This window comes from Hypanus sabinus, chromosome 23 (genome assembly GCF_030144855.1).
Source record: "Hypanus sabinus isolate sHypSab1 chromosome 23, sHypSab1.hap1, whole genome shotgun sequence".
Taxonomy (NCBI): domain Eukaryota; kingdom Metazoa; phylum Chordata; class Chondrichthyes; order Myliobatiformes; family Dasyatidae; genus Hypanus; species Hypanus sabinus.
The window spans coordinates 44,124,243-44,150,805 of NC_082728.1; the positions used below are offsets into that span (position 1 = coordinate 44,124,243).

Below are 26,563 nucleotides of genomic sequence, written 5' to 3' on the forward strand. Positions count from 1 at the left end.
AGCAGCAGTCGTCAGGAGCATCTGTCCCACCTCTGTCAACTCTGCGCCCGACTGAGTGAGTACGGTCTTACAATCAACCCCGCCAAATGCCAGTTCGGACTCGATACCATTGACTTCCTGGGCCACAGGATTACTGAAGACGGGGCAACCCCTCTGCTCGCTAAGGTAGATGCGGTCCGCCACTTCCCCCGACCCACCACGATCAAAGGCCTTCAGGAATTCGTAGGTATGGTCAATTTCTACCACCGCTTCCTCCTTCAGCTGCCCGGATCATGCGCCCTCTGTTCACCCTGATGTCGGGTCCGAGCAAGGACATTACCTGGGACGAGGAGTCCGCCGCCGCTTTCGTTCAAACGAAGGAAGCTTTGGCGAACGCCGCAATGCTAGTACATCCCAGAATGGACGCCCCTACCGCCCTCACAGTGGACGCATCTAACACGGCAGTCGGTGGGGTGCTGGAGCAACTCATCGCAGGTCGCTGGCAACCCCTGGCGTTTTTCAGCAAACATCTGCGGCCACCCGAGCTCAAGTACAGTGCTTTCGACCGGGAACTGTTGGCGCTCTACTTGCAATCCGGCATTTCAGGTACTTCCTAGAAGGTCGGCCCTTCACCGCGTTCACGGACCACAAACCGCTTACCTTTGCGTTTACGAAACCGTCCGACCCCTGGTCGTCCCGCCAGCAACGCCACCTGTCCTACATCTCTGAATACACGAAGGATGTCCGGCACGTCTCGGGTAAGGACAATGTCGTGGCGGATGTGCTCTCTCGCCCTACCGTTCATGCCCTTTCCCAAGGGGTAGACTTTGAGGCACTGGCAGAGGCGCAGCAGGCAGATGAGGAGATTCCGAATTACAGAACCGCAGTCTCTGGTTTGCAGCTCCAGGACCTCCCCGTAGGTCCGGGTGAGAGGACCCTATTCTGTGACGTCGCCACCGGCCAGCCCCGTCCCGTTGTCCCGACAGCCTGGCGGCGCCATTTTCAACTCCATTCATAACTTAGCGCATCCCTCCATCCGCGGATGGTTTCCAGCAGGTTCGTTTGGCACGGACTCCGCAAACAGGTCAGTGAATGGGCCAAAATGTGCATGCACTGCCAGACGGCCAAGGTGCAGCGGCACACCAAAGCCCCACTGCAGCAGTTCCATCCCGCCCACCGGCGTTTCGACCACATTCATGTGGATATTGTGGGCCCCCTGCCAGTATCGTGCGGAGCGCGGCACCTCCTGACTATTGTGGACCGGTTCACAAGATGGCCAGAGGCGGTCCCGCTCACCGACACCAACTCCGAATCTTGCGCCCGAGCCCTGATCACCACGTGGATATCTCGCTTTGGTGTACCGGCCCACATTACCTCCGACAGAGGCGCCCAATTCACCTCCAGCCTGTGGTCAGCTATGGCCAGCCTTTTGGGGACTCAGCTGCACCACACAACTGCCTACCACCCACAGTCGAACGGGCTAGTGGAGCGTTTCCACCGTCACCTGAAGTCGGCCCTCATGGCCCGCCTGCGAGGAGCCAACTGGGCGGACGAGCTTCCCTGGGTCCTACTCGGCATCCGCACAGCGCCCAAGGATGACCTGCACGCCTCGTCAGCCGAGTTGGTATACGGCGAGCCCCTAGTCGTCCCCGGGGAGTTCCTACCAGCCCCACGGGGGCAAGAGGAAGATCCCGCAGCAGTCCTGGGCAGACTACGTGAGAAGCTCGGTAACCTGGCCCCCATACCCACTTCACAGCACGGGCGGAACCCGACCTGCGTACCCAAAGACCTGCAGAACTGTAAGTTTGTGTTTGTACGAAGGGGCAGGCATCGTCCACCGCTGCAGCAGCCATACGAGGGGCCGTTTATGGTGCTCTGGAACAACGGGTCCACGTTCGTGCTGGACGTTGGGTGGAAAGAGGAGGTTTTCACGGTGGACCGCCTCAAACCGGCCCATGTGGACCTGGCGCAACCGGCCGAGTTTCCGGCACCTCGGCGCAGAGGCCGACCTCCGAAGCAGGTTCCGGCCCAGACTGTGGACATTGGGGGTGTATCGCCGGTTCCGGGGGGGGTTATGTGGTGACCCATTTCCTGGCACATCCGAACCGGCTCACAATTAGATAGTCTACGGGGGTTTGCGAGCACAGAGCTTTGGAGCCTCTGCGCCACGGGGGGGCAGGTTGAGGGAGGCTTAAAAGTGAGGCTGAGGATTTCGAATAAAGTTTTTTCCTTCGACTGCAGTTACCGACTCCATGTCGTAATTTTAGCGCTGCATGTAGCACACCGCTACAGGATTTCCTTTCTTTAATTTGGGCACGGTGCCACTTAATTGGGACAGGAGACTGTTGATGAACAGTTTTGAACTGGCGTCATTCATGTGTGGCCGTAAGACACTACACCATGCTTACAGCGAATAATTTTTAAATAGTGTCACTTGCGTGTGTTTATGTTCAGATAGCTGTAATTTTTGTCACAGATAATTAGTGAGAAATAAGCAATCAGAACTGTTGCTCACTGCTGTTTTAAACATTCAAGCTGGGAGTGAAAGTGAAACAATTTCACTGCTTCAAGTTAGAAGGAAGAGTTTGAAGGGATCAATAATCATCTTTAATGATAGAATGAAAATGAAGCTTTGGAGGATACAATGTTTGATAACATTGTGTGGAGGTAATCCATTATCTGCCCTAGGTATCTGCACTGATCATTTACAGTCAATCAAATGAACACGGCAGTGTACACTGTATGAATTCCTCTAACTATGATGAACTGATAAAACTTTATAGTACTGTTGTAGAATGGCAATGTTCTAATTTTTTTGTATTTCATTTCTTAATTTGTCATTCAGTTAAATGGAAGTGTTTTAAATATCCTTTCAAACTATTTCCATAAACCTTGGTTACCTGGAGCAGTCACTTGGCCAAAACAGACTGGTCCCATTGTGATCCAATTCACTGGAATCCACTTACACTATGTGTGGACTAAAACCTTGGGCAAATGTGGATTTATGCAGTCAGGACAGATGCTTAAGACTTGATGGCATGAGGCTGCACAAGGACAGGGGTTTAAATGAAAGTGCACATAAATCTTGAGTAATGCATTTGAGATCTTGAATTTTATTATTAGTGGCTTCAGACAAAAATGTAGGTTGTCTTGTTGGGCCTGCTTCCATGTTACATCTCAAAGACAATGTAACACGGTAGATTATAAGTGGGGTTCTACACCTAAATTCTCACCGGCCAAAGGTGTAGTGCATCTGCATGGGACTTCCAGGCAAGTTGTCCTGGGTTTGAATCTGGCCGACTCCTTGCATGCTTAACATCTGTGCTGGGATGAGCGCTGAGCTAGCAACTCAGCCTCATTTAAAAAAAACACAAAACAAATGTTTAAGAAATGGCAAGGTTGCCGCCTGATGTGTGGAGAGAAATAACATCTGCAACTAATTCACATTATCAAACTTAAGCAAAGATTTGACACGAGAGAGTATAGAAAAACTTTACTGGAAGTGTTCAAGGGATTTTGTTTGTTTAAACTGAAGTAATTGTTCTTGCAATAAAGGCTGAAAAGCTATTTGATAGAGGTGTGCAAAATCCTAAATTCAGAGTAAATTAAAAGAAATTGAGACAATTACATGAATTTAAAATGATAAACTGAAGTTTTTGGAATCAGTCTATGATAGTGGTAAAAATTAAGGTGATCTGGGCTTTCAAGAACCAGCTGGTTAGGTAGTTTGGCAAAATTATTTACAGGGCTGTGGAGAATAGAGCAAGGGAATGAGACTGACTGAATTGCTGTGAGAGCTGTCGTAGCCTTGACAAACTGGCATTCTGTCAGAATAATTCTGCAGTCTTCAAAAAATGCCAAGTGCCATTTTAAATAGTTATTTGTACTTTGTACTCTTGATATGCGTCTTTAAAAATGCATTGATTTTTGTATCAGTTTTATATTTGACAAAGTTTACTTGAATTATTTACTGCTTGTTTGCCTTTTAATGCTACAGCACAGCAATAAGATAATTGACTATTCTTTTGTATTTGTACTAAATTGTTTCTCAGTGGAGCTTCTATTTTTGATCTTAGCAAAAAATTGAATAGTTTTCCCACCATAATAAAATTGTGTATTGCCAGAAAAGAAAATGGCAAACATACACTATTTCTATCTGTTTTATAACCATTTTATTTAACCATCTCATCTGATATTAAAGCAAAACTTGAAGCACTGGTGTGTGTGTTAGTGATCCCTGAGACCTTCCTTATTGGGAGATATTCTTTCTATAAGTGTGAAGAATGATTGAAATATGGAACAAGTGAAAGACAATAGCATACCAATACAGTGTTGAGCCTTTTTCACCTTCATAAGATCTTTTCACATACTGTAGGTCTTTTACTAAAAATTAATTTTACTTTGAGGATTGCCCAGATTTTGTCACTCTGGAGATCTCTGCATGGTTCCATGACACCTTTGGTGGGGGGTGGAGTGAGGATTAGTCTGAAGTAGTACCTCAGTTTCATAAAGTAGTTCTTTCTATAGGCAGCTTTCTGTTATCAGGGCTTGATGTTGCAGGGAGACCAGCTGACTGCATTTTTCACAGTGACTGATACAGCAGATGGAAATATGGTGAATGCCTTTTCCTCCTACTAAAAAGGAAATTGAGCAAGTAGAGCATTTAGAGTAAAATATATTTACTAAACTGTCTTTTTATTTCTTAATAAAAAAGTTAGTTTGGAAAATAAAACTTAGAGGAAGTGTCATGGAAATGTTATTTTTCATGCAGCTTGCCACTGTGAACTTGTTTGTTGTAAGCATTCAGATTTTGTTAGCATTCTCCTTTTTTTTAAGTTTAAATAGGCACAAACCAGATAAAACAGTTGGGAGTTCAGTTTCAGCTCCCAAGTGAAACATTAAAAATAGAAATACCGCTGTAGTCATGCAGCAATGACTTCAGTAAAGGGTGTGTAGCTCATAATGTAATAGTAGTTATTTCATTCAGGTTTTCAGTTAATTGCTGCTGAAGTCAAGATGCGGACAATTAAACATTTGCTATTTGGAGCTATACTATATTCTTTGTTTTTGCAATAGCAAAATAACATTGTCCTTAAATGGTCATCTCAACCTGTGCAGTTTAATGTGTAGCTTGTGGTGAAAAGTTTTCAGTTCATTGAAGCCAATATCATTTTCCCAGGCTCATCTCCAGACCAAATAAAATTTTTGCTGGTTCCCACCATTGATATCCTGGGGTTTATCAGATCGTTTATCAGTGATCTGAAAGTTGTTAGTCCTGAGGACCTCGACAGTCCTGGAAAACGATAACATTTAATAAGCAAAATGTATACAAATAAAAAAAATCTTCCCTTTGTGCAATAAGAATTCCCATTGGAAATGAATGGTAGCTCTAATCTATGTAAATTAACAACTGAACAGTTGAATGCTGGCAGTTGCTGCCTGTTGTTAGCTATATTTGCCTCAGTAGCGTGGCTAAAGAGCAAGTCAGATTAGTTTGCTTTGAAAAGTGATCAACAGCACACAAGTGTGAAATGTAATCAATTGTTCTACATTCTGAAAGGAGCTCCAGCATCACTCAAGCATTTGATAACACCCAGGGTAAATCAAAAATTTTAATGGCTACCTCATCTACTACCCTAGGTACATGCGTGATCTGCAATTCTATAATTTCTATAATTTCTATCACCAAGAATGGCAAGAGCAACAGAGTATGGCCTCAGAAACTGAGCCATGTACTTTAGAATGTCCTTGGATTGATTTCCTAATTTAGATTTATTTGACCAAGCATTTTGAAGTTATGGAAAATTAATGCTAAAATTTACCAGAAAGCTCTTGGGTTAGGAGATACAAATTTAACTGATCTTTTTTTTCTTGAACCATATTGGATGAGAAGCTTGGTACTGTATGCTTAAAAATACTCATCTACCTTCTGGCTTATTTTTGCTGTTCAAAAAAAAAAGAACTGAAGAATTGTAATTACCAGCTACTTTGCATTCTAAGTCAGGATTATATTTTGAAAACTCAAACTTCCACAAAATGCATGGAGGATCTTGTTAAAATTAGTTAATCACTTCATGTTTAAATGTTGAATAAAAAGGTAATTTTTGTTTACTTAATTCTAAAGAATTTTGGAATTCATATAGGATTTAATGTAGATTTTTTGTACTTCCTATTTACTTGTGTCCTTGAACAGTAACAGATTCATTTCCTTTATTTATGTATTGCAAAATCAAATGATTTTGTAGATTAATATCTTGATTTCCTGAATTGAAATGTACAGTTGTATTCTGCAGAGCATTTAGCATTTAAATATAAAAAGCAAAGTAGATGGTGCATTGATATGTACATTACAGGTGTATTTTCCTTTTCTGCTTAGTGCAGTTACGTTAAACCTGCAAGAAAGCCTATGCATATTTTTTAACTTTTCATAAAAAAACTTTGTGATATTTCCTTGTTTTCAATTGCCATTAGTTACTAGGTTTTGAGAAATTAGTTTCCAAGGTGCAGTGGTTTGTGTGACTTAACATATCTTTCTGTTCCCTTTTGTCATTTTTTTGGTTTAAAAAGCAGTTAAACGCAAAGCGTTGAAGTTGAATTTTGCCAACCCTGCCTTCAAGACAACAGCAAGGCTCACATTAAATCCAACAGGAGGAGTTCACTTTCAGAACCCACACATGTGAGTGGAGTTTTCTAATTTAACCTTTCAAAAACAATATTGAAATTGTATGTTCTCTACATCATAAACACTCAGGAAGTCGGGCTACATTTCTGAAGAAAGAAACAAGTTGAGCATTTTTAATCAGAACATATGAAACCTTTTGCCTTAAGTGTTAAGTTTATTTCTCTTTTCACAGATGGAGCTTGAATTGCTGAGTGTCTCCAGCACTTTACATTTCATACATTTGTGGTAATTGCTGGGAATTTAAAATGTTCTTGTAAACTTTGAAGCTGTTTTAATCTCCTTTTGTGTAACCTTCAGCAATGTTTCCTGTTAAAGCTCTCAATTTTTAACCTTTTAGTCAAGAGTAGTAGTGCAGTCCAAGACCCATTGCTGTTATTGGTTAGTTACCTTTTCAGTCTGTAATGCTTGATCAAGTGATGGCCAGCAGTTTGAACTGTGGACATGTCACGACAGAGGCTTGAGTTAGGAGATACGAATTCAGCTGATCGTTTTTTCAATTCGACTATTTTATTTGCCAGGGAATGAACTATTAATATTTTATAACAATAAATGTAAGAAATGAATAAGAATGTAATTGATACAAAGATGCACATACCTGTGATTATCATTTCAGTTAGCAATCTTTGGAAAATATTTTTCTGTTTGTTTAACATTTATGATCCCAGCTCTGTGCTATTTGCAAATGGAGTTTCCCATGATTTGCATTACAATCTGCAGTAAATAGTAGTGTAAAATATTTTTTTTGAATATTCGCGTTTGTATAACCCATGGACAACTGGATATGTGGAATGATTCTTGTCAATCTTGAATCCCATAGAATCAAATATCAGTTCAGTTTAACAGAACCTTCAAAGACCTACTAAGCTTAGATCATATATTTTCCAATAGAATCTGTGAAAGTGATCAGATCTGATGGACGGCTGGTACATTTAACTTTCTGTGACTGACTGCCTGGTTTTCTGAATATTGTTGCATTTTTCTGTTTGTAATTTCAGATTTCTGACATTGGCTGTGTTTTGTGTAAAGTTATTTATTGTTTGGCAGTAATATTGGCTGTGTAACCATTTTCAAAGATTTAAATGCAATGGTGATTGGTGAAGGTAGTTCCTGCTGACTGCATTGTATTTTCTGTCACTCACTTAAGCCACACTGAAACCTTAAACTTTGAAAATAAAATAAAAAATGCTGGAGGTACTCTGAGTTCATTTAGCCAAGTTGAAAAATTCAGAGATAATTGCTATGTCATTTGTGAAATTTCCATGTTTAGTGATCATTGTTTAAGCTTTTTCAAAAAATCTAATTTGAATTTGGCAAGAGGGAAATGTCTGCTCAGTTGCAAATCTGTTCGCCAAAACCTTAGTGCATACATACTTGGAACAGTGCATAGTCCTTTGTATGATTAGCATTTCAAATTATTATTTTTTTATTTTTGATATGCCAGTATAGTTAATCTGTGATACAAGATTAGTTAATAGGATTTCTACTTGTTGCAGAACATTTTTTTTAGCTTTATCTTGAACTTGTAAAAGCTTGCTATCATAAAGGAACATTATTTTGGGATTCAGTTGCAGCCCAGTAAATTCATTAAATATTTCACATCTTAATTTCCTGTGGTGTCTGGACTGACTTCATTGTTAGCAGATATGAAACAAATCAGAAACTCTCTGACGAGGCAAATAGCAATGAACTGGGCAGATGTACATGGCAGCTGAGTGTAATGCAGAGAAACATGTAGTGAAATGTTTTTCCTTGGAAGGATGGCACAATTTAAAGGATGTAGAGTGAGTTAAGTTACAAATCAGAGTGGAAACTTACGGTATCTATCCTTGTTTGTCATACTTAATTTGAATCAGCAACTTGTATTTTGCACTACTTTAATTATTATTCAGGAATCATTCCATCAATGTAAAATGACAGGAAAATGTGCAGATTTGTCCTTGAATATCCTTTGTATTATATTTCTTTATTTTAAAAATGTAAAGCCAATTTGTTTATAAAATATGTAACTATTACATTGACAGTTAAGCTATATTTATGAATAACTTGTGCTTAACATGCTTTGTTTTCAAATACAAAAGTGGTGCTAAAATTATTCCAATGATTTTAAATAGGTAAAACTACTATCTGCTTCCAAACAGAATCAAACCTGGCAAATTTAATGATTTAATGTATGATCTGTTAAAAATTTTGGCCTGAGCAGTGTGAAGGATGCTCTGTGCAACTATATTTAAGAGGTGAGGTGGTTTCGAGTATTGATCTGTGACTGTCATCCTCAGCTAGGATGGAGGTAGATGGGATCAAGATGTCCTTGGTATCTGAATTGCTTTTTAGCACTGAATGTCAGATTCCTGCCAACTGATAACTCTGTGGCTGAGGGAGGGTGTGTGCGGTTGAAACGAAAGCAAGGGCTACACAAAGTGTTTTGAATTGAAAAGTGAAGGCTGGAATTGATTTAATGCTCAAGTGGCATCCGAAAGAAATGTTTTTAATGGTAACAGCTGCATATTATATAGCATTATGAAAATTGTAGCTTTTTGAAGGTTTAATATTTCATTTACTTAATGGCAATTTTAAAGTAACCATGTGTGGTTGATGCTGTTGAATTATAGTTAGAATTTTCTAACAAATTTAAATTACCTAAATCTAATTTTTTTAGATACTTACAAATTAGAAATTTCTTACTTAAAGTTCTACCATCTTTTCCCAATTCAACTCCATTGGATTTTTCAGATTTGATTTTCACCTTTAATCCTTGTCAGAAGGGATTAGTAGCTTTTATTTATAACATGATTATGAAGATACAACCAGAAATATCAGATAGAATTAAACAAGAATGGGAAAAAGAACTTCGATACAATATATCAACAGATAAATGGGAAAAAATTTTACAAATGGTTAATTCCTCTTCTATATGTGCTAAACATGCTGTAATACAATTTAAAATTGTACATAGAGCTTATATGTCTAAAGATAAGCTTGCTCGATTCTATTCTCATATTAACCCTCAATGTGACAGATGTCACTTAGAAGTGGCTTCATTGACCCACATGTTTTGGTCATGTCCCACTTTACATAACTATTGGAAGGACATATTTGGTGCCATTTCCTCAATTTGGAATATCGATTTACAACCTCATTTTATTACTGCAATTTTTGGTATACCAAATGAGGATGGTAATCAGTTTTCCCCTTCAATCAGACGAATGATTGCTTTTGTAACATTAATTGCCAGAAGGTCTATATTACAAAACTGGAAAGAAGTAAATCCTCCTACCACGTCTCAGTGGTTTTCTCAAACTATTTCTTATCTGAGTTTGGAAAAAATTAGAAGCACTATTTTTGACTCATCAATTAAATTTGAAGAAACCTGTGGACCGTTCATTCGACATTTTCATATGAATTAATTTGGCCTTTTTCAGACCTCCTCTCCGCTTATTCTTGTTCAGGTATGGAGTTCCGGAGTTTTTTTTTTTGATACTATCATATACTTATAAACTGTTATTATTGCCCATGTTAGTTTAGTTTAGTGTTTTTTTCAATATATATTTTCTTTTATATATTTTCAATTTTTTTTTCCTTTTCTTTTGATGATTATTTTTGTTTTTTTTTCATAAATAATTATATAGACTTGATTGATTAATGTACTTTTTTTTGTTGATGTTTAATAGGATATTATTATCCTATTACTAATGTAGTTTCAAGTCTATTGTATTTATAACCTATTCATTATTATGTTACGTTTTTTCTTATATATGAAACTTAATAAAAAGATTGAAAAAGAATTATAGTTAGAATTTGATGACTTTAAATTGATTTATTTTTAGTTCTGATGTTTGTCAAGTTAGCAAGAGTTACTGAGGAAAAGAAAATTAAAGCAAATTATCAACTGTTTCTATGATAAAAAGCAATTAAATTGCAAATTATTATATTACCTAACAATTCAAAGTTGACGGTCTGCTTACATTTTCACTATTTCTGGTTTTCTGACATTTAAAAATATATAGAATGTTTTATAAGCCCTTAAAATAATTGCAGTAAATTTTAGGGAATTAGCTATTATTGATTATAAAATGAAAATTCAAACCCACGTTGGTATGATAGATGAAGTAACAGCGCATTTGTTCTCTGTAAAGGCTGAATACTTTTTTGCCTTACTGCTTTAAACAATTAGTTAACGTACTATGCATAAACACAATTTTATTTCATTGGCTGCAATTTTATTTTAAAATGACAAAATTTAGCTTTTTGAAGCCTTGTAATTATAAAATTGACTCTTCAAAAGTTTTTGTTTTGTATTAATAGTCTCAATCACCCTTTAATGCCCTGACAGTTCTGTGAACAGACACCCAAAAAATCAGGTCATCCACTGTCTCTCATTTTGAACTGTCTGTCTGAACTGGATAATTTCTGCCCCTTCCGTGACCTCAAAAGTCATATGTACTGATACTGCCTGACTGTCACTTGAGATTGAAAATCTGGCTGAATGGTGCTACAACAACCTCTCACTCAATGTAAGCAAGATCAAGGTGCTGATTATTGACTTCAGGAGGAGAAAACCAGAGGTCCATGAGCCAGTCCACATCGGAGGATCAGAGGTGAAGAGGTCAGCAACTTTTAAATTCCTTGATGTTACCTTTTCAGGGGACTTGTCGTGGGCCCAGCACTTAAGTGCAATTGCAAAGAAAGCACGGCAGCACCTTTATTTCATTAGAAGTTTGTAAAGATTTAGCGTGACACCTAAAACTTTGACAATCTGCTACAGATGTGTAGTGGAAAGTATGTTAATTGGTTGCATCACAGCCTGGAATGGAAACACCAGTGCCTTGAACAGAAAATCCTACAAAGAGTAGTGGATACGGCCTAGTTCATCATGTGTAAAGCCCTACCTATCATTGAGTGTATCTACAGTGGAGCACTGTTGCAGGAAAGTGGCATTCATCATCAGGGACCCTGTCATGAAGAAGGTCCAGGAGTCTCGGGACATACACCGCCAGGTTCAGGAAGAGTTTTTATTCCACAATCATCAGCCACTTGAGCAGAGGGGATAACTTCACTTGCAGCATCGCTAAACTGTTCTGACAATCTATGGACTCACTTTCAGGGACTCTTCATCTCGGGTTCTCTATTTATTGCTTATTTATTTATTATCATTATTATTTTTGTGTATTTTCAGTTTGTTGGCTTTTGCACATTGGCTGTTTGTCCACCTTGTTGGGTGTGGTCTTTTCATTGATTCTATTATGGTTCTTGGATTTACTGAGTGTACGTGCAAGAAAACATATGAATTGTATATGGTAACATATATGTACTTTGATAATAAATTTACTTTGATCTTTGAGAAGACAGTCTGCAAATCTCAGCAACTCCAGTTACCCGTTAAGAGGCATTGAAGAGAATCCCAGTGTACTTATCTATAAATATTACTTGCTTTGAGAAACATTCTCTATCCATTTAGAAAAGTGGGAAAAAATCAGTAACTTAAAGGGGGAGATTCGTAACAATTCATACTCATTTGTGCTTTCCTTTCTGGAACCTGCAATATGTTGTGTTTTTTGGCTTCTTCTGTGTCATGTATTGAAATGATTGACAGGTTCAAGTTTACTCTGAATAAAGAGTGCAAAAATCTGTCCTTGAACAAATTATCCTTTGAGTTTTGAATCAAATGGGTATATAATGGCTTTTGTTCTTTATTCTTGTAGAAGTTACTCCAGCAAAACCCATTTTCCTTTTTAAGTTGATTCTATAGCCTGACAATAATCTTCAATCGTTTATTTGTTGAAATTTCACTATTCCCTCTTAAAAACACCAAAAAATATTCAGCACAACACTGAAAGGATATTGATTTTACTCTGGTCAGAGATTACACTGGATGCCCACATCCTTGTAAGAGGAATGCCATTGGGGAGCTGTAATAATGCCATTCTAAGCATGTGTAAGCTTGGCATTATAGTTTGTTTGACTGGTGAACAAATTGCATTAACATGGCATCTTTATATGTGGCTTTTAATAATGGTGCCAGCCAAAATTGGATCAAGCCACATGACTTAAAAGGATATGAGGGTCAGTTTTAAGAACATCTTAAAGCAATTAAAAAGCTGAGCATGAGATTTCCAAAAATTAGAAAAGTGTGACTGTTATCTACGGAACAGACAGCTTATTGTTATTTTTGTGCAAACTTGGGATTAATAAAGAATATTAACTGAACATTTGAAGTATTGAGGGTCTATGTTCTTCCATTGAGAATTGCTTACAGGTGCAAAACTAATCAAAACAGCAATGGAATTTTGGCCTTTGTTCCTGAGGGCTTGGTTATAAATTTGAGTTCTAACAATGTTAACCCCCTTGTGGCCATATCAGGAGCATTGAGAGCAGATTTAGACATCACACTTAGATTTGTCCTGGATAGATGCAGTGCCGATCTAACAGGAACTTGGATTCAAAGGGTTGATGTGAGGCCATATGTGAAGTCTGCTTTCAGTTCCCCCTAAGTTAGGTTATGAGTTGATTTGATCAAAATAAGCTTTTGAAGGATGTAGGACATGGAAGGAAACCATTTGAAAGTTATTGCCTTTCAATCTCAGTCATTTTATCAATATTTTTTAAGGATATCTACAATCCCAATTCAAATTTGAAGCCAGATCTCAAAAGAATCAAGTGAGGGAAATTACTTGTCCACTTGAGTAGTTTCGTGGAACTTTTGAGTATTCTTCAGCAAATTGTAGTTGATGCAAAGCTACCCATGAAACATACCAAGCAATATGAGATGAAGGTAAGTATATAGAGTTAGATCATGAAATAGCCAGGAATTGCAGAAAAGGCTGGAGGCATTTGGCTTATTAGTATATTAGTGTTGATAATATTTCTGAGGTTGCCACCAGTGAACTTGTACTGGAGGATGAAAAATAATCATCTGAGATTCTCGTCAGTTTTATTTTTTTTGTTGTAGTTTAATTAGTGTGACTTAGAATTTTCCACTGGTTATCTCCTGGGTTGGCCTTTTCAGAGTTTGTATTCACATCTAACAGTGTGGTAAAGGTGTTTTGTTTTAAATCTCTTGGGAATGTATAGTTCATAGAACCTCCTAAAACTGTTAAAATTTGGTTTGGAAGGTCAATATTGTACTAGAGCCATCAGGTTTAACTCTTGACAACCATTTCCATTAGCTTTTTTTAAAAAAAACTGAACTTGCAGTGCTAACGTTTGCCACTTTTTCAATTAGTCTGTTAGATTTTACACTGATATTTTCTGCAGGTCCAGGCCCACCCAAAAACAGGGCCCAGACCTTGGATCTTTGGAACTTTCAGCTCCTGTGGATGAAGACTTCATATCATTGGAAATGAAACGAACAAGGTTTGTTTGGATTTGCATAATGTGAAACATAGAACTGTAATTATTGGACCTGTTATTGAACATGTAATTAATCTGAATTATGTTTATATTTGTAGCCTGTGAAGCTCAGATTCTGTAACCAACAGATACATTGAGAAAAGTGAGGAAAATTTGATTGCCTTTTATTATGCATTAGGAATTGTAGGGCACTTAATTCAGGCTTGAAGCCTGAATTTCCTTTTACCTGCAGTAATCTTTCGCCCTCATCCCTCTTTGCTTTATTATCTAGTACCCTGCTTTTAAAACTACTCAAACTCACCCTCTGACGAAAAGACCCAAGCATTGCACAAAAATTTCTTCATCTGACTTTAATGGATCACACCTTATTTTTAAACAATGATTCCTAGTTTTGACACGCAGAGGAAACATTCCCTCCACATTCATCGTGTCAAAAGGTCTGTTAAGTTGCACTTCTAAGTGAGTACAAAACTAGGCCATCCAAACTTTCCTTGAGAACAAACCATGCATTCTTGGTAGTAGATTTATAAACCTGAACTGCATTAACATCTTCCTTAAAGAAGGAAACTATAATTCCCGGTAAGTCCAGGCTTTACAAAAGTTCAGATGTGATTTCTCTCTAATGTCCTGAGAAAAGAAATGTGATTTCCATCAACTTCAGTTCCTCAGGCTGTGATAACATTGTTAGCTCTCCTAGTTACCTGTTGACCTGCACATGAGTCAATTGTCTTGCCTGGCTACTAAAATGGAAACATTACTTTGCTACTGGATGGTATCGTACTATTTATTTATGAAATGCTGGTTTTATTTTTGAAGTCATAAGGTATATCCGATTCGTTCCATGGTTTCACATTCTTTAGTACTTTTTTATTTTCAATACAATGCAGCCTTTGACATGAAACTCTGTACATTACCATAAACAACATGGTCCAATTGTCACACATTATTGTTACATTTTCAGTATCTTGGTTCCATGTTTTTGAATTTGATGCAGCACCCTCAAAATGCTGGAGGAAGTCAGGTCAGGGCAGTATGTATGGAAATGTATAAACACTTTATGTTTCAGTGGATTCTGTCCTTCAGGATTAGGAAGGAAGAGAGAAGACATCAGAATAAGAAGTTAGGGGTAGGGGAAGGAGGATAGCTAGAAAGTGATGGGTGAAGCCAGGTAGGTAGAAAAGCTAAAAGGATTGGAGGAGAAGGAATCTGATAGGAGAGGAGAGTGGACCGAAGGTAAATTAAAGTTGGGATTATGAGAAGTGGAGGAAAGAGATGAGAACAGAATCACCTAATGGTTTTATGAACCAAGTGTCACTCAGTCTAAGAAGTGATGTGATTCAACTTTCATTTCCCTTTATAACTCCATGGAATTCCGAAAGAAGACATTGTACTTCATCTGCACTGATTTTCAATTATCTCCAACTTCAGCATCACACTTTGCTTTTTTTTGCCATTTGTTTCTAGGACTTATTTCAATTAAAAGTTGTGGATTAAAGTCTCTTGAGAGACTTGAGCATGAAATTCTTAAACTTGTGCTAGTGCAGTGGAGGAATGCTTCATTCATAGTCAATAGCGTTGTCTTTATGATGAGGCATAAAACCCCAATTACAACTACACCATTAAACAAGCCTAAACAGTTCCAGACAACTACTTTGAGAATTGGAGGGCTTTTATCGTTGATGCCCTGGACAGTCTGAAGTCAACATGTCTAAAAAGACAGCATCTGTTCATTATCACATTGCTGTTTGTGAGACCTTGCTGTCTGAAATCAGTTGTCATTATTATAATATAGTCATGGAACAGTACAGCACATAAACACAGTCCTTCAGCCCATCCCGTCCATACCAAACTGTTATTCTGCCTGGACCCATTGGTCCACACTTGGACCATAATGCTTACTATCCCTACCATCCATGTACTTATCCAAACTTCTCTAAATGTAGCAGTTGAACCCACAGGCATCACTTCCACTGGCAACTCGATCCACTCTCACATCACCCTCTGAGTGATGTAGTTCCCCTTAAACATTTCTCTTTCACCATTAACCAATGACCTCTACTTCAAGTCTTGCCAAAGCACAGTGGAAAAAGCCTGCTTGCATTTACTTTATCTAGACCTTTCATAATTTACTATCCCTCTATTAAATCTCCCCTCTTTCTCCTACATTCCTGACCAATTCATTCTTTTCCTATAACTCAGAGATAATTTGCAATAGCCAATTAACTTACCAAACAATATATCTTCGGGATATGACAGAAACCTACATACTGTGTGATTACATAGAGAATATGAAAACTCAATTTGGACAGCACCAGAGATCAGGGTTGAACCTGGGTCACTTGAATTGAAAGGCTACAGCATTACCAAATATTTAAATTAATTGATATTTATTGCTTCAAAAATGTCTTAAAAGGTATTAGATCCATTGAAAGCATATTCCACAAACCTATTTTTCCCCATCTCTAAATCAGTCATGTAACATACAGTGCTTTGTGTATTAATTGTTAATAGTGTATTTATTTTATAATGTCAGGGTAATTATGGTTGTGCTGGTGATAAAAGGGAAAATACTTAGTCATTCACACAACAAAACTTCATTCTTGTTTATTAAGCTGTGTATGAATAGTCTTTGTTAGCTAAGCAAAGAGGTGCTGATTGGTTATTTCCCTTTGGTGTAGTTCAGTGATTAAAGAGGAATCAAGTAGAAGTTTGGCATGTGTGTAAGGGAAGAAGTTGCAATACCACAGGAAAATATGGTGAAGGTAAAGGGTCTAATGTGAATGATCCATGCCAGCTTGCGTCATATCATGTTATAGGCTTAAGGTAATAGAAAGGTAACTCGACCTGTTTCCTGAGATTTCTGAAATGAAATGACAATTTTCTATTATGGCATTGTTTATCAAAAGTGTAGCCTTCTTTAACAAAGCTCTGGCACTTTCCATCCCTTTTTTTGATGTACTTCATTAGGTGCTGGGGTAAACATACAGATGGACAGTGGAGAAGTTGTCATTTCAAGTCAATGGTCAGTTCTAATAAAGGGTCATTGACAGTAGATGTGTTGCTTAAAACTAGAAAATGCTGGGGGATATCATTTCAGATTTCCAGCATCTGTAGATTTTTTTTCTCTTTTGCAATACTTTAGTGGTTGTCTCTTAGGTTCATGAGAAAAATGTGTAAATTTATTGTATGCCCAGATACAATGTAATTTTCTAATTTTAATTTTGAATTTTAGTCTATTATAAATAGTGTGAAATTAGCCTTATTCACTATACTTAACAAAAGCTATTTAAGCACAATGATTTTGAATAGTTGTAAATGCCTATAAAACAAATATTGGAGTGACTAAAGTACTAAAATGGTAACTCAATTTAGTTATTTATAGATTGATACCCTACGATAAAACTTGCACACAGTAATGGTGAGGATTTTGCAGATTCATTACAGGTGGACATTAATTTCTGTGATCATTAAATATTAAGTAATTCATACATCAAAATGCTACTCATTTGAGCATGATTGTAATACAAGGATAGTTTGCAATTGAAGTACTACAACTTGTCCTTATTTTTCCTCATAAATCAACTCCGTTAAACCATAGATTGCTTCAGATGCTTGCATCTTTCCATTGTAGTGCCAAAGATTATTTACAAGTGCTCCTCCTTTTTCTCTTCAGATTCAACTACTTCACCATTCTGCGACCTTCTATCCTTAAACAAGCTTATCCAGAACCTTGCAGCTCAGTTCTTGAGCTGGTCTTAGTTATTCTGTTTACATCATCTGTGTTGAATGAGTAATATTTAGCTGCAGGTTCACCAGCTGCTTATCTTAATTCTCATTCTGGTGTTCAGATGCTAAGGCACCTCCACTTCCTGTATTTGTTGCTTTACTTCCCTCCTGACTGCATGACAAAGCTTTTAATTTGATTTTAAACCTTGTCTTTTTGTCTGATTGGCCTCCTGTTAGTGCTTTTAGAAGTTTTTATTCTTTTAAAGCTGTTTATTAATAACCTTGGTGGTGGTATTGTGCGTTGGACACATTACCTGTTTTATTTGTCATTGTGTACATCACTTTGGGATAGCTTTGAAAATTTACTGTCAGTTTTTCCTCAATTCTTGACCATAGTATTTGGGTTATCATAGTATTAGTTTCACATAATATGAAAACTGAATGTTTTAAGACTGAATTCTCAAATCCCACTGAATGTTATCTTGTAATATTGTTCTGCATTAATTGGAATTATTTGACATTAATTGTTTTACAATTTAAGTGCAATGCCTTAATTCTTGAAGAATGCAAATTATTCACTATTCTTGTTTCAGTTTTTAAGATGAGAGCCCCTTTTCTAAACTGCATTGGTTTGCACTGTAATAATAACAAAAGCATTTATTAAAATTCACTGAGCTTGTAGTGTTTGGTTTTTCCTGTCTTCCCCTTTTTTAGTTCACTTTGATTTTATGTTGCTATTCTTTTTCTCTGCCACAACATTTAAATCTGTTTTTCTTCTATCTATTTAATCATCCACTATTTTGGAAGTAGGTCCAAAGCTGAGTTAATAGCCACCATCTTGCAGCAAGTTTCTGTTGAGCACAACATTGAAATTAAAGACATAGTCTGTAATTTTGTTTTGTCAGTCTCATGGAAAGCCTATCATCAGAGTTGAAATCTGTCAGATTTCTGTTTGTGGAATTATTTTTGCTTCAGTTAGATATGCCATCAGTTTTAGTTCGCAACTGTAAGCAGGGGGCGGCCAACAGCACAGCTTCCAGTTACAGTAACAACTTTAACATAAATTAATTTCATTATATTCCTGTTGGTGACAGTGATCTCTGAAAGTAAGTTGTGCTTTTTGCTATAATAGTTCTGTTATGCTTTGGGTATTTAGTAATCTTGCACTGAACAGCTTGTGGAGGTGGCTGCTGACCTAGTGTTTGTTTAAAATAACTTTCCTTTTAAGATCTTATGACAATATATATTTTAATCTGCTGAATATTAAATGCAATTGATAATTATGCAAAAACTTAGAGAAAGCAAGGTGCTAGTGTGCAACACATTTACATATGTTAAATCAATTACACTTCAGGTAAAGGAAAGGAAAATTGGAATGTTATGTTACCTATGCAAAATTTCAATTAGTTTAGATCTGCCTTAATGCTTTGGGTATGCTTTTCTTTGACAGGGCTCTTGAGAATTTTAGAGAATAGCTCCTTGGGGAAGAGCAGATGCAGTCATTCAAAGCTGGGGCCTCTCAACAGTCGAAAGCCTAGTCAGGGTTTTCCATACCTAGCCCCACCATGTTAAAATGAGAAGCATATAAATCTGAGTGGTAAAAGTGAACGTATCAATAACATGCTTTATCTCTACATAACTCATTTGTCAAGTTTACTCATTTTAACAATTAGTTTCAATTAAAACACCTGCTCAGTTATTGGGAAACAGATGAAGCATTCTTTTTTAGTTCTTCTAACGGCAGAGATTCTGGTGGATTTAAATTGCACATCTGCATGTCTGCGGCCCAAAGTTATTTTGAGAGTTTATCAACTTAATTGAAGTTCTGCTGAAACATGTTAAAGCTGGAGTGATTTGTCATTTGTAATATTTTAAACATAAGTGAACCATATTTTATATCCTCTGTTTTTATAAAGTCATTTGTCAAAACCTGTTCACCTAAGATCGATCTTGGTACATGTTCAGCACAGCATTTTGGGCTGAAGGGTCTGTATTGCGTTGTAGGTTTTCTATGTTTCTGATCTTTCAAGCTACTTATCAAGTTCCTAGATTTAAAGACTGTAAAGTTGAACTTGAATTTTATCATGCTGTGCCAAAATTGTGCAATGTATCAAGTCTGCCAGTAACTCAACGGAGCTGTGCCATAAATGTGGCACTGGGATTGCAGCAAATCAGTTGTTTTCTCTGCTCCTGCTTGACCATCCTGTACGACGGGTCCCGCTCCACATTCACCCCCAGTTTGCAAACTGCAGGCGGGGCTATCTGCAGCAAGGCCAGTCAGCAAATTTGCAACAGGAGCCTAGTTCTGTTTGCCTTCCACTGACCCGTGTGTATGTGGCATGAAGGCTGCAGTTACTCCAGTGGAGTCATCTGCTAGAAATGGCTAAACGTCAGAGAGGTGAAAACGTGAAGTTACACTGCATCCCTATCTACCACTGCAACTTCCATTAAATCCCTGATACTTAACATATTTTGAAAAGAGTTCTCTTGGTGAATACACACCCTTTATTGCCACATAGAATTTCCACATATAATATTTTTAAAAAACATTTGCCTAATAAGTTAGTTTTATTTTTACATGTATATTCAAAACTTTTTCCACATGCGATTATATTTATTATAATTCAGTCACAATGCTGAATTACTAATTTTCTCAAAGTATCCTATTCAGAATTTTAAAAATTCAAAACTTCTATCCTTAGAATTTTTTCCATATATATGTGACTTTATATTTAATATTTTATAATGCCTATAACCTGTTGAACCATAAATATTGACAGTATATTAGAATAATATAGTTGACCAAATAGAAACTTAAGTAACTAACAGACAATGGAAGGTGGGGGCCACAGAGATAAATGAATGTCACAAATGAGCCACAAACAGAAAAGACCACTGGATTAGATTACTGTGAAGAATTTTAGTTGCCTAAGCCTCTTAATTGGGACATTGATGGAAAGTAACCTTGGGAAATATAGCATACCTAAAGAGTGTGAAATGCAAAAAGCATTTGTAAAGGGACTTGTTCAAAAAGGACAAATAGATTAAATAATTTTTATGCTAGATGTAAAGTCAACAACTATTTTGGTAATTTGTGGTAATCTTTTGAAAGCAAAACCTAGTCCAAGGGTTACCTACAGTTTTTAAATTCCTAACATTCAGTATATCTCATTAGTTTGCTTTCACTAAGCATCATAATGAGTCATTAGTTCATTTCCTGCTTTGATTTGTTGAGTGCCAAGATTCTTTTAAAGTGATAAATGAGCAAACTTGCTAAATCTAAAAGGAATAATTATGGGAGTAATGGAAGTCCATTGTTACCATCAAACTCTGAGAACTGAAGTTCCTTTTTTAGAAAAGTAAATTCTATTATGTACTGTCAGATTTATACAATTGTGCTGGATCTCTTTTCTGAATGCAACTGCTGGCATTGAGGTAAGGGGAAAGTAAAGTTCCTGCTTTTAAGTCTGCCTTAGTTTTAGTTATTTGCAAACATGTTTAGGTATTTACAATTTGCTGCAATTAGTTTTGACAAAAATTTGCCATGGATACATCTACCCTTACCTATTTTTATTGAAGCATCAGAAAACAATATCTGGATACATTGCAACTTGTATGGCAACTGCTCTGGCTGTGACCACAAGAAACTGCATTGAGTCGTGACACAGCTCAGCACATCAAGAAATCAGTTTCCCCTTTATGGACTCTATCCATATTTCTCATTGCTTCAATAAAGCAGCCAGCATAATCAAAGACTTTGCCCACCCCAGACATTTTCTCTCTTTGTCCATCAAGCAGAAAATACAAAAGCCTGAAAGCAGAATCTGAATCGGGATTAATATCACCGGTGAATGTCATGAAATTTGTCGTTTTGTAGATCATATTAAAATAGTAATACAAAGTAATATGCTGTAAAATACAATAAGAAATGTATGTAAAAATATAAGTAGTGCAAAAAGAGAAGGAAAGGGGGAAGAAAAACAGGAACTGTTCATAGATTGATTGTCCATTCAGAAATCTAATGGCAGAGAGGAAGAAGTTATTCCTGAAACATTGAGCGTCCCTTCAGGCTTATGTACCTCCTTGATGGTAGAAATAAGAAGAAGACGTGCTGAGTGATAGGGGTCATTAATCACGGATGCTGCCTTTTTGAGGCATCGTATTTTGAAGATGTCCTGGATGCTGGAGAAGCAAGTATCTATGATGGAGTTGGCTGAGTTTACAACTTGCTGCAGCTTTTTCTGATCCTGTGCAGTAGACCCTCCATACTAGACAGTGGTGCAACCATGGTACATCTGTAGAAACTTGTGAGCATCTTTGGTGACATGTCAATTCTCCTCAACTCCTTAAGAGGTACAGCCGCTGTTGTGCCTCCTTTGTAGTTGCATCAAGATGTTAGACCCAGGATAGAGGCTTAGATGTTGACTCCCAGGAACTTGAAACTGCTCACTCTTTCCACTTCTGAACCCTCTGTGGATTGATGTGTGTTCCCTCGACTTCCCCTTTCTGAAGTCCACTATCATTCTTACTGACGTTGAATGCAAGGTTGTTGTTGTGACAACACTCAACCATCTGATCTATCTTGCTCCTGTATGCCTCCTCATCAACATCTGAAATTTTGTACATACTACCAGGCTGTTATACTTACTACCTCACTGTTATAAGAATATTGAATGGTCCCTAATACAATAAGATGTGCTCTTAACCTCACAGTCTACCTCATTATGATCCTGCACCTCATTGCCTATCCGTTCTGCATTTTCTCTGTGGCTTTATTCTGTTATTGTTTAACTTTGCACTATTTGAACAGATAAGATTTTTGCTGTGCCTTGGTACATGTGACAGTAGTAATTCAAATTTCAACATTGCTAAAGCCTGGGAATGGAGTTTTGTCTGTCCTCAAAGCTTTCAAGGATGTGTTAAGCATGGAGCTTTCTCATTGTACTGTTAGACACTGCCATCTTGCACATTGGGTATCATCTAGAATACCATGCACCAGGACAGTATATTCTGATCAGTTCAGTATTGACATGGGAAAACTCTGGTTCCTGGTGTCAAGTATAATCTTGTCAAACATTGACATCGTGAGATTTTTGTGATTATATTTATGTATAATTTGAGGGTCTATTTCAAACCAGATCAAAATAGTGCATTTTTAAGAGTGCTAGATATTTTATGAAATGCATTTCTATCGTTATTGATGCAGATTTGCTTCTTCAGCCTTTTCTTGACCATTCTTCTCTCAAGGCAAGAGTAAAGCATGTGTGTATTTTTTTGACCTGCATGAATAGGTCTGAATGTATATCGTCTACCTTCCATTTTCTAGACTGCAATGGGAAGTCAATAATACCAGACCTATAATTATTTTTGGAGGTGTGAAGACTGTTCTATGTGTTTTAATTTCTGATATATGCATGACAATCCAGCATGATGCTATTGCTATTGCCATTGCTTTGATTAATGTTTGCATTATGATTGTTGAACCAGAATATTTGGTTTAACAGTTCATCTGCCTGGCCACTCATTACAGAAAGGAGGTGGAGTCAAAGACCTTATAAATTATTAGGGAAAAGCAACTAAGGGAAGTGCAAGTGACAAGGGAGTGTATTGTAAAAAGGTATTTGGAAAATACATGAATAAATTTCTATTAAATGTAAATTTAAAATAGGCCTGTATATTTTCTATATTAAAACAGGAAAACACAAGCAGTACTATGCCTCTGAGCAATCTATCTCAATGTGGGTGACTGAGAGAGACAACCCTATGGAAAAATTGCAACTGGGAGGTATTTAAGGTCATAACACACTGTCAGTGATTGTGGAGAGAGACAGGATGATCGCCTTCACCTTCAGATTAAAAGTCAGAATTAAAAGTCTACTTTGGAGCAAACACTTTTGTACTATGTAGAAATTTAGGACTTGCCCATACAGAGGTTGAAGTCAACTTTCTGCTTGGCTGATCCTTGATCCTGGGAAAATTACTCTTTCTCTGTCTAACCAGGAGCACAAACTTTAATAGATTTCATTTTGGACAAGAGCTTACATGGTGCTTTCATTAATTTTACTGTGTTAGTATGTATTTGGTTTTATTTTTCTTAATGTCTTGAAGTATTCAAACATTTTTATTTTTTATATTTTAATATAGGTAACAATTTTTGAACAACTCTGAACATCAGAAACATTTCACATTTAGTCCTTTGGTACCTTTGACAGCTAATATGTCTAGGGGTAATGCTTTTACTAGGTGTTCCCTTTTATTGTGAATCTGCTTGAAGAACTCTGTGGGAAGAAAGGATTGTTGACATTTCTGGTCAAAGCCATGCATCAGGATTGATTTTGTTGCTCTATATTACCGCATCTACAGTGTTGTCTCTTCTTCCCCCACCCACCATCCTTTTTTTAATGTATCACACTGCCTTGCCTAAAAATTGCATAACCTCATAGACTCTCAGTATTGCTGCCATAAATGAGGTATGGTTTAAGGATGGGCAGGACTGGCAACTTAATATCCCAGGGTATAGAATTTCCAGGCAAGATGGGAGTAAAAGTGGAGGAGATATTGCATTGTTAGTATTTACTTTACTTCAGTATTAAAGGAGGATATCCTAGAAGGCTCCTCAGACTTTGCTGGGGTTATATTACAGACATACCGGCAGTCAACAGGAGATTAAGATTCATTTATTTATCACATATAACCAACTTAACCTAAGGATGAGCTTGGGGGCAGCTTGCAAATGTCAACACACATTCCAGTGCAAACATAGCATGCCTGCAGTGTTCAGCAGAACCACATAAGCCACAGCAATAAAACAGCAGCGCCAGCCCCTTTTCACACACAGACACACATGCGGACACACACACAGACAGACATCTCCAACTCCAGGACAGGTTCCTCTGAGCCTCCAAATTGCAGTTGCTGGCCCAGACTTGCAGAGTGGGGCTTCGTCTTCCAGACTTGCCAGTCCAGGGTCTTGATCATTGGACCTTGACTTCTTAACTGGGTAACTTGGATTTTTGATCTTTGGTCAACCCCAGGGCCTACATATCATGGGACTTTGAACTCTGGCCTCTAATTCCATAGTCACAAAGGCTTCCAAACCTGCGACTTGCCAACCAGGTTTTTCGTCCCTCGACTGGGCTCATAGACTTGCAAACATCAGCCTTGGACTTCTGGGTACACCGACTTTGGGCTGCAAACTGCCAGACGCACCAATATCAGGCCTTCACTTCAGGGTTCAAACTCTGGACCTCTGACCCCAGGACTCACCACTAACCTGGGAGGAGTCATTCATTCACGGGGCCCATCAACCTCAGTCATTAACCACAGGGATCACTAGTCTTTGTCTCAGCGCCTGATGACCTGACATCCATTTATGGAGATCATTGGCCTTCTATCGCAAAGAGTTCCAGCTTCTGGCTCTGACTTTTATCTCCCCTTATCACTGTTCCTAAACCCTAACCTGTTCCCTAACTCCCTACGCTGCCTCCAAAACCTAAACAATAGCTTAGCTGAGCCGCAACCTTAACAGACCACATTTTGGTGCGATCTTGACTGGAACAGATTTGTAGATAGATATCCAGGAGAGCTTTTTGATGTGTGGATAGACTAATGAGAGACAAAAGGTCATTGGACCTTGAAGTCTATCTAATCAATTGAAGGGTGTGTAACTGGGGGATCGTTTTGAAGATGGTGACCATAACTGTATATTTTAAGTCAACACACAAAAGACTGCACATGCTGGAATTTGGAGCAACAGCAACCTCCTGCAGAATTCAGTGAGTTGTGCAATATATGTTGGGAGAGAGCAATTGAGGTTTGAAGGAATTGTCCATGTTTTGGGTTGAAAACTGCATCAATGTTTCTCTAGCAGATAATTTGTTGCTCTGTATATTTTAAAAACCTATCCTAAATCCTACAGAAGAGAATAGTGTGGACTGGTAATAAAGGTCTGAAATTGGGGAAAGAGCAATTTCATTAGCCTAAAGGAGGACCTGGCAAAGGTAGATTGGAAATAGCAAGATACGCAGCCAAGATGTTCCTGTGAGGATCAAAGCCAGTGATAACAAATACAGGAAAGCTTGGATATCAAAGGGTAATGAAGATTAAATAAAGGAATCATGACAGGTATAAAGAACTAATACTCTTAATGGGCCTCTCCATCAAAGGTGCAGGAAGGAGCTGAATTAGGAAGGCCAAGAGGATCCTGAAAATTTATTGGCAGATAGGATGAAGTTAAATATGAAAGCATTCAAAAAGGCCAAAGGAATACCAAAGAAAAATCAGAGCCTTTTTTTAGGGCAACCTCGACAAATCTGCTTGATGAACCAGAAAGTGTGGTTCGGGTCCAAAATGACTATTTTTCATTGATATTTGTCGCAGAATACAGAAGTAGAGAGATTAATCTACAACTTTATGAAACCATTATCAACTCTAGATGGAGTACTGCATCCAGTTAGGATAACCATGAGGAAGAGCATGTTAGTACTGAAGTAGGTGCAGAGTAGATTCACCAGCGTGTTACCTGGAATGGAACAGTTTCGCTATGGGAGAGACTGGAGAGTCTTTATCTGCTCTTCTTGGAATAGAGGAGGTTATGAGGGAATGTGAATGAGTTCCATAAAGCAGGAAACTTTTTTCTCCAGAGAGGACCTTGATTTAGAAAAAGAGATTTAGGGAGCATATAAGAGATTTCAGCCAAAGAACGCTAAGTACCTGGAGAACATGATTGAAATTGGGTCACGTTTAGGAAATAGCTGGATGAATGCAGAGGTATAGAAGGGTATGGGCAAAATGCTGGGAAATGGTATTATTACAAAAGGTGCCCACTAG

General features: G+C 37.8%; 1 protein-coding gene across 9 annotated transcripts in view; it reads left to right on the forward strand.

Annotated features, from left to right (window-relative positions):
• map2k4a (mitogen-activated protein kinase kinase 4a) overlaps window positions 1-26,563 on the forward strand; it is a 151,625-nt gene that overhangs the window by 74,132 nt on the left and 50,930 nt on the right. For 2 of the 9 annotated variants that reach the window (XM_059948797.1, XM_059948799.1), the window contains 2 exons: window positions 6,547-6,655; window positions 13,913-14,011. The exons of 1 other annotated variant lie outside the window; for it this stretch is intronic. In XM_059948797.1, the coding sequence (XP_059804780.1) occupies window positions 6,547-6,655; window positions 13,913-14,011 (208 nt within the window). The remainder of the gene's footprint in view (window positions 1-6,546; window positions 6,656-13,912; window positions 14,012-26,563) is intronic. 6 more of the 9 variants (XM_059948798.1, XM_059948800.1, XM_059948803.1 and 3 more) reach the window with 3 other exon arrangements.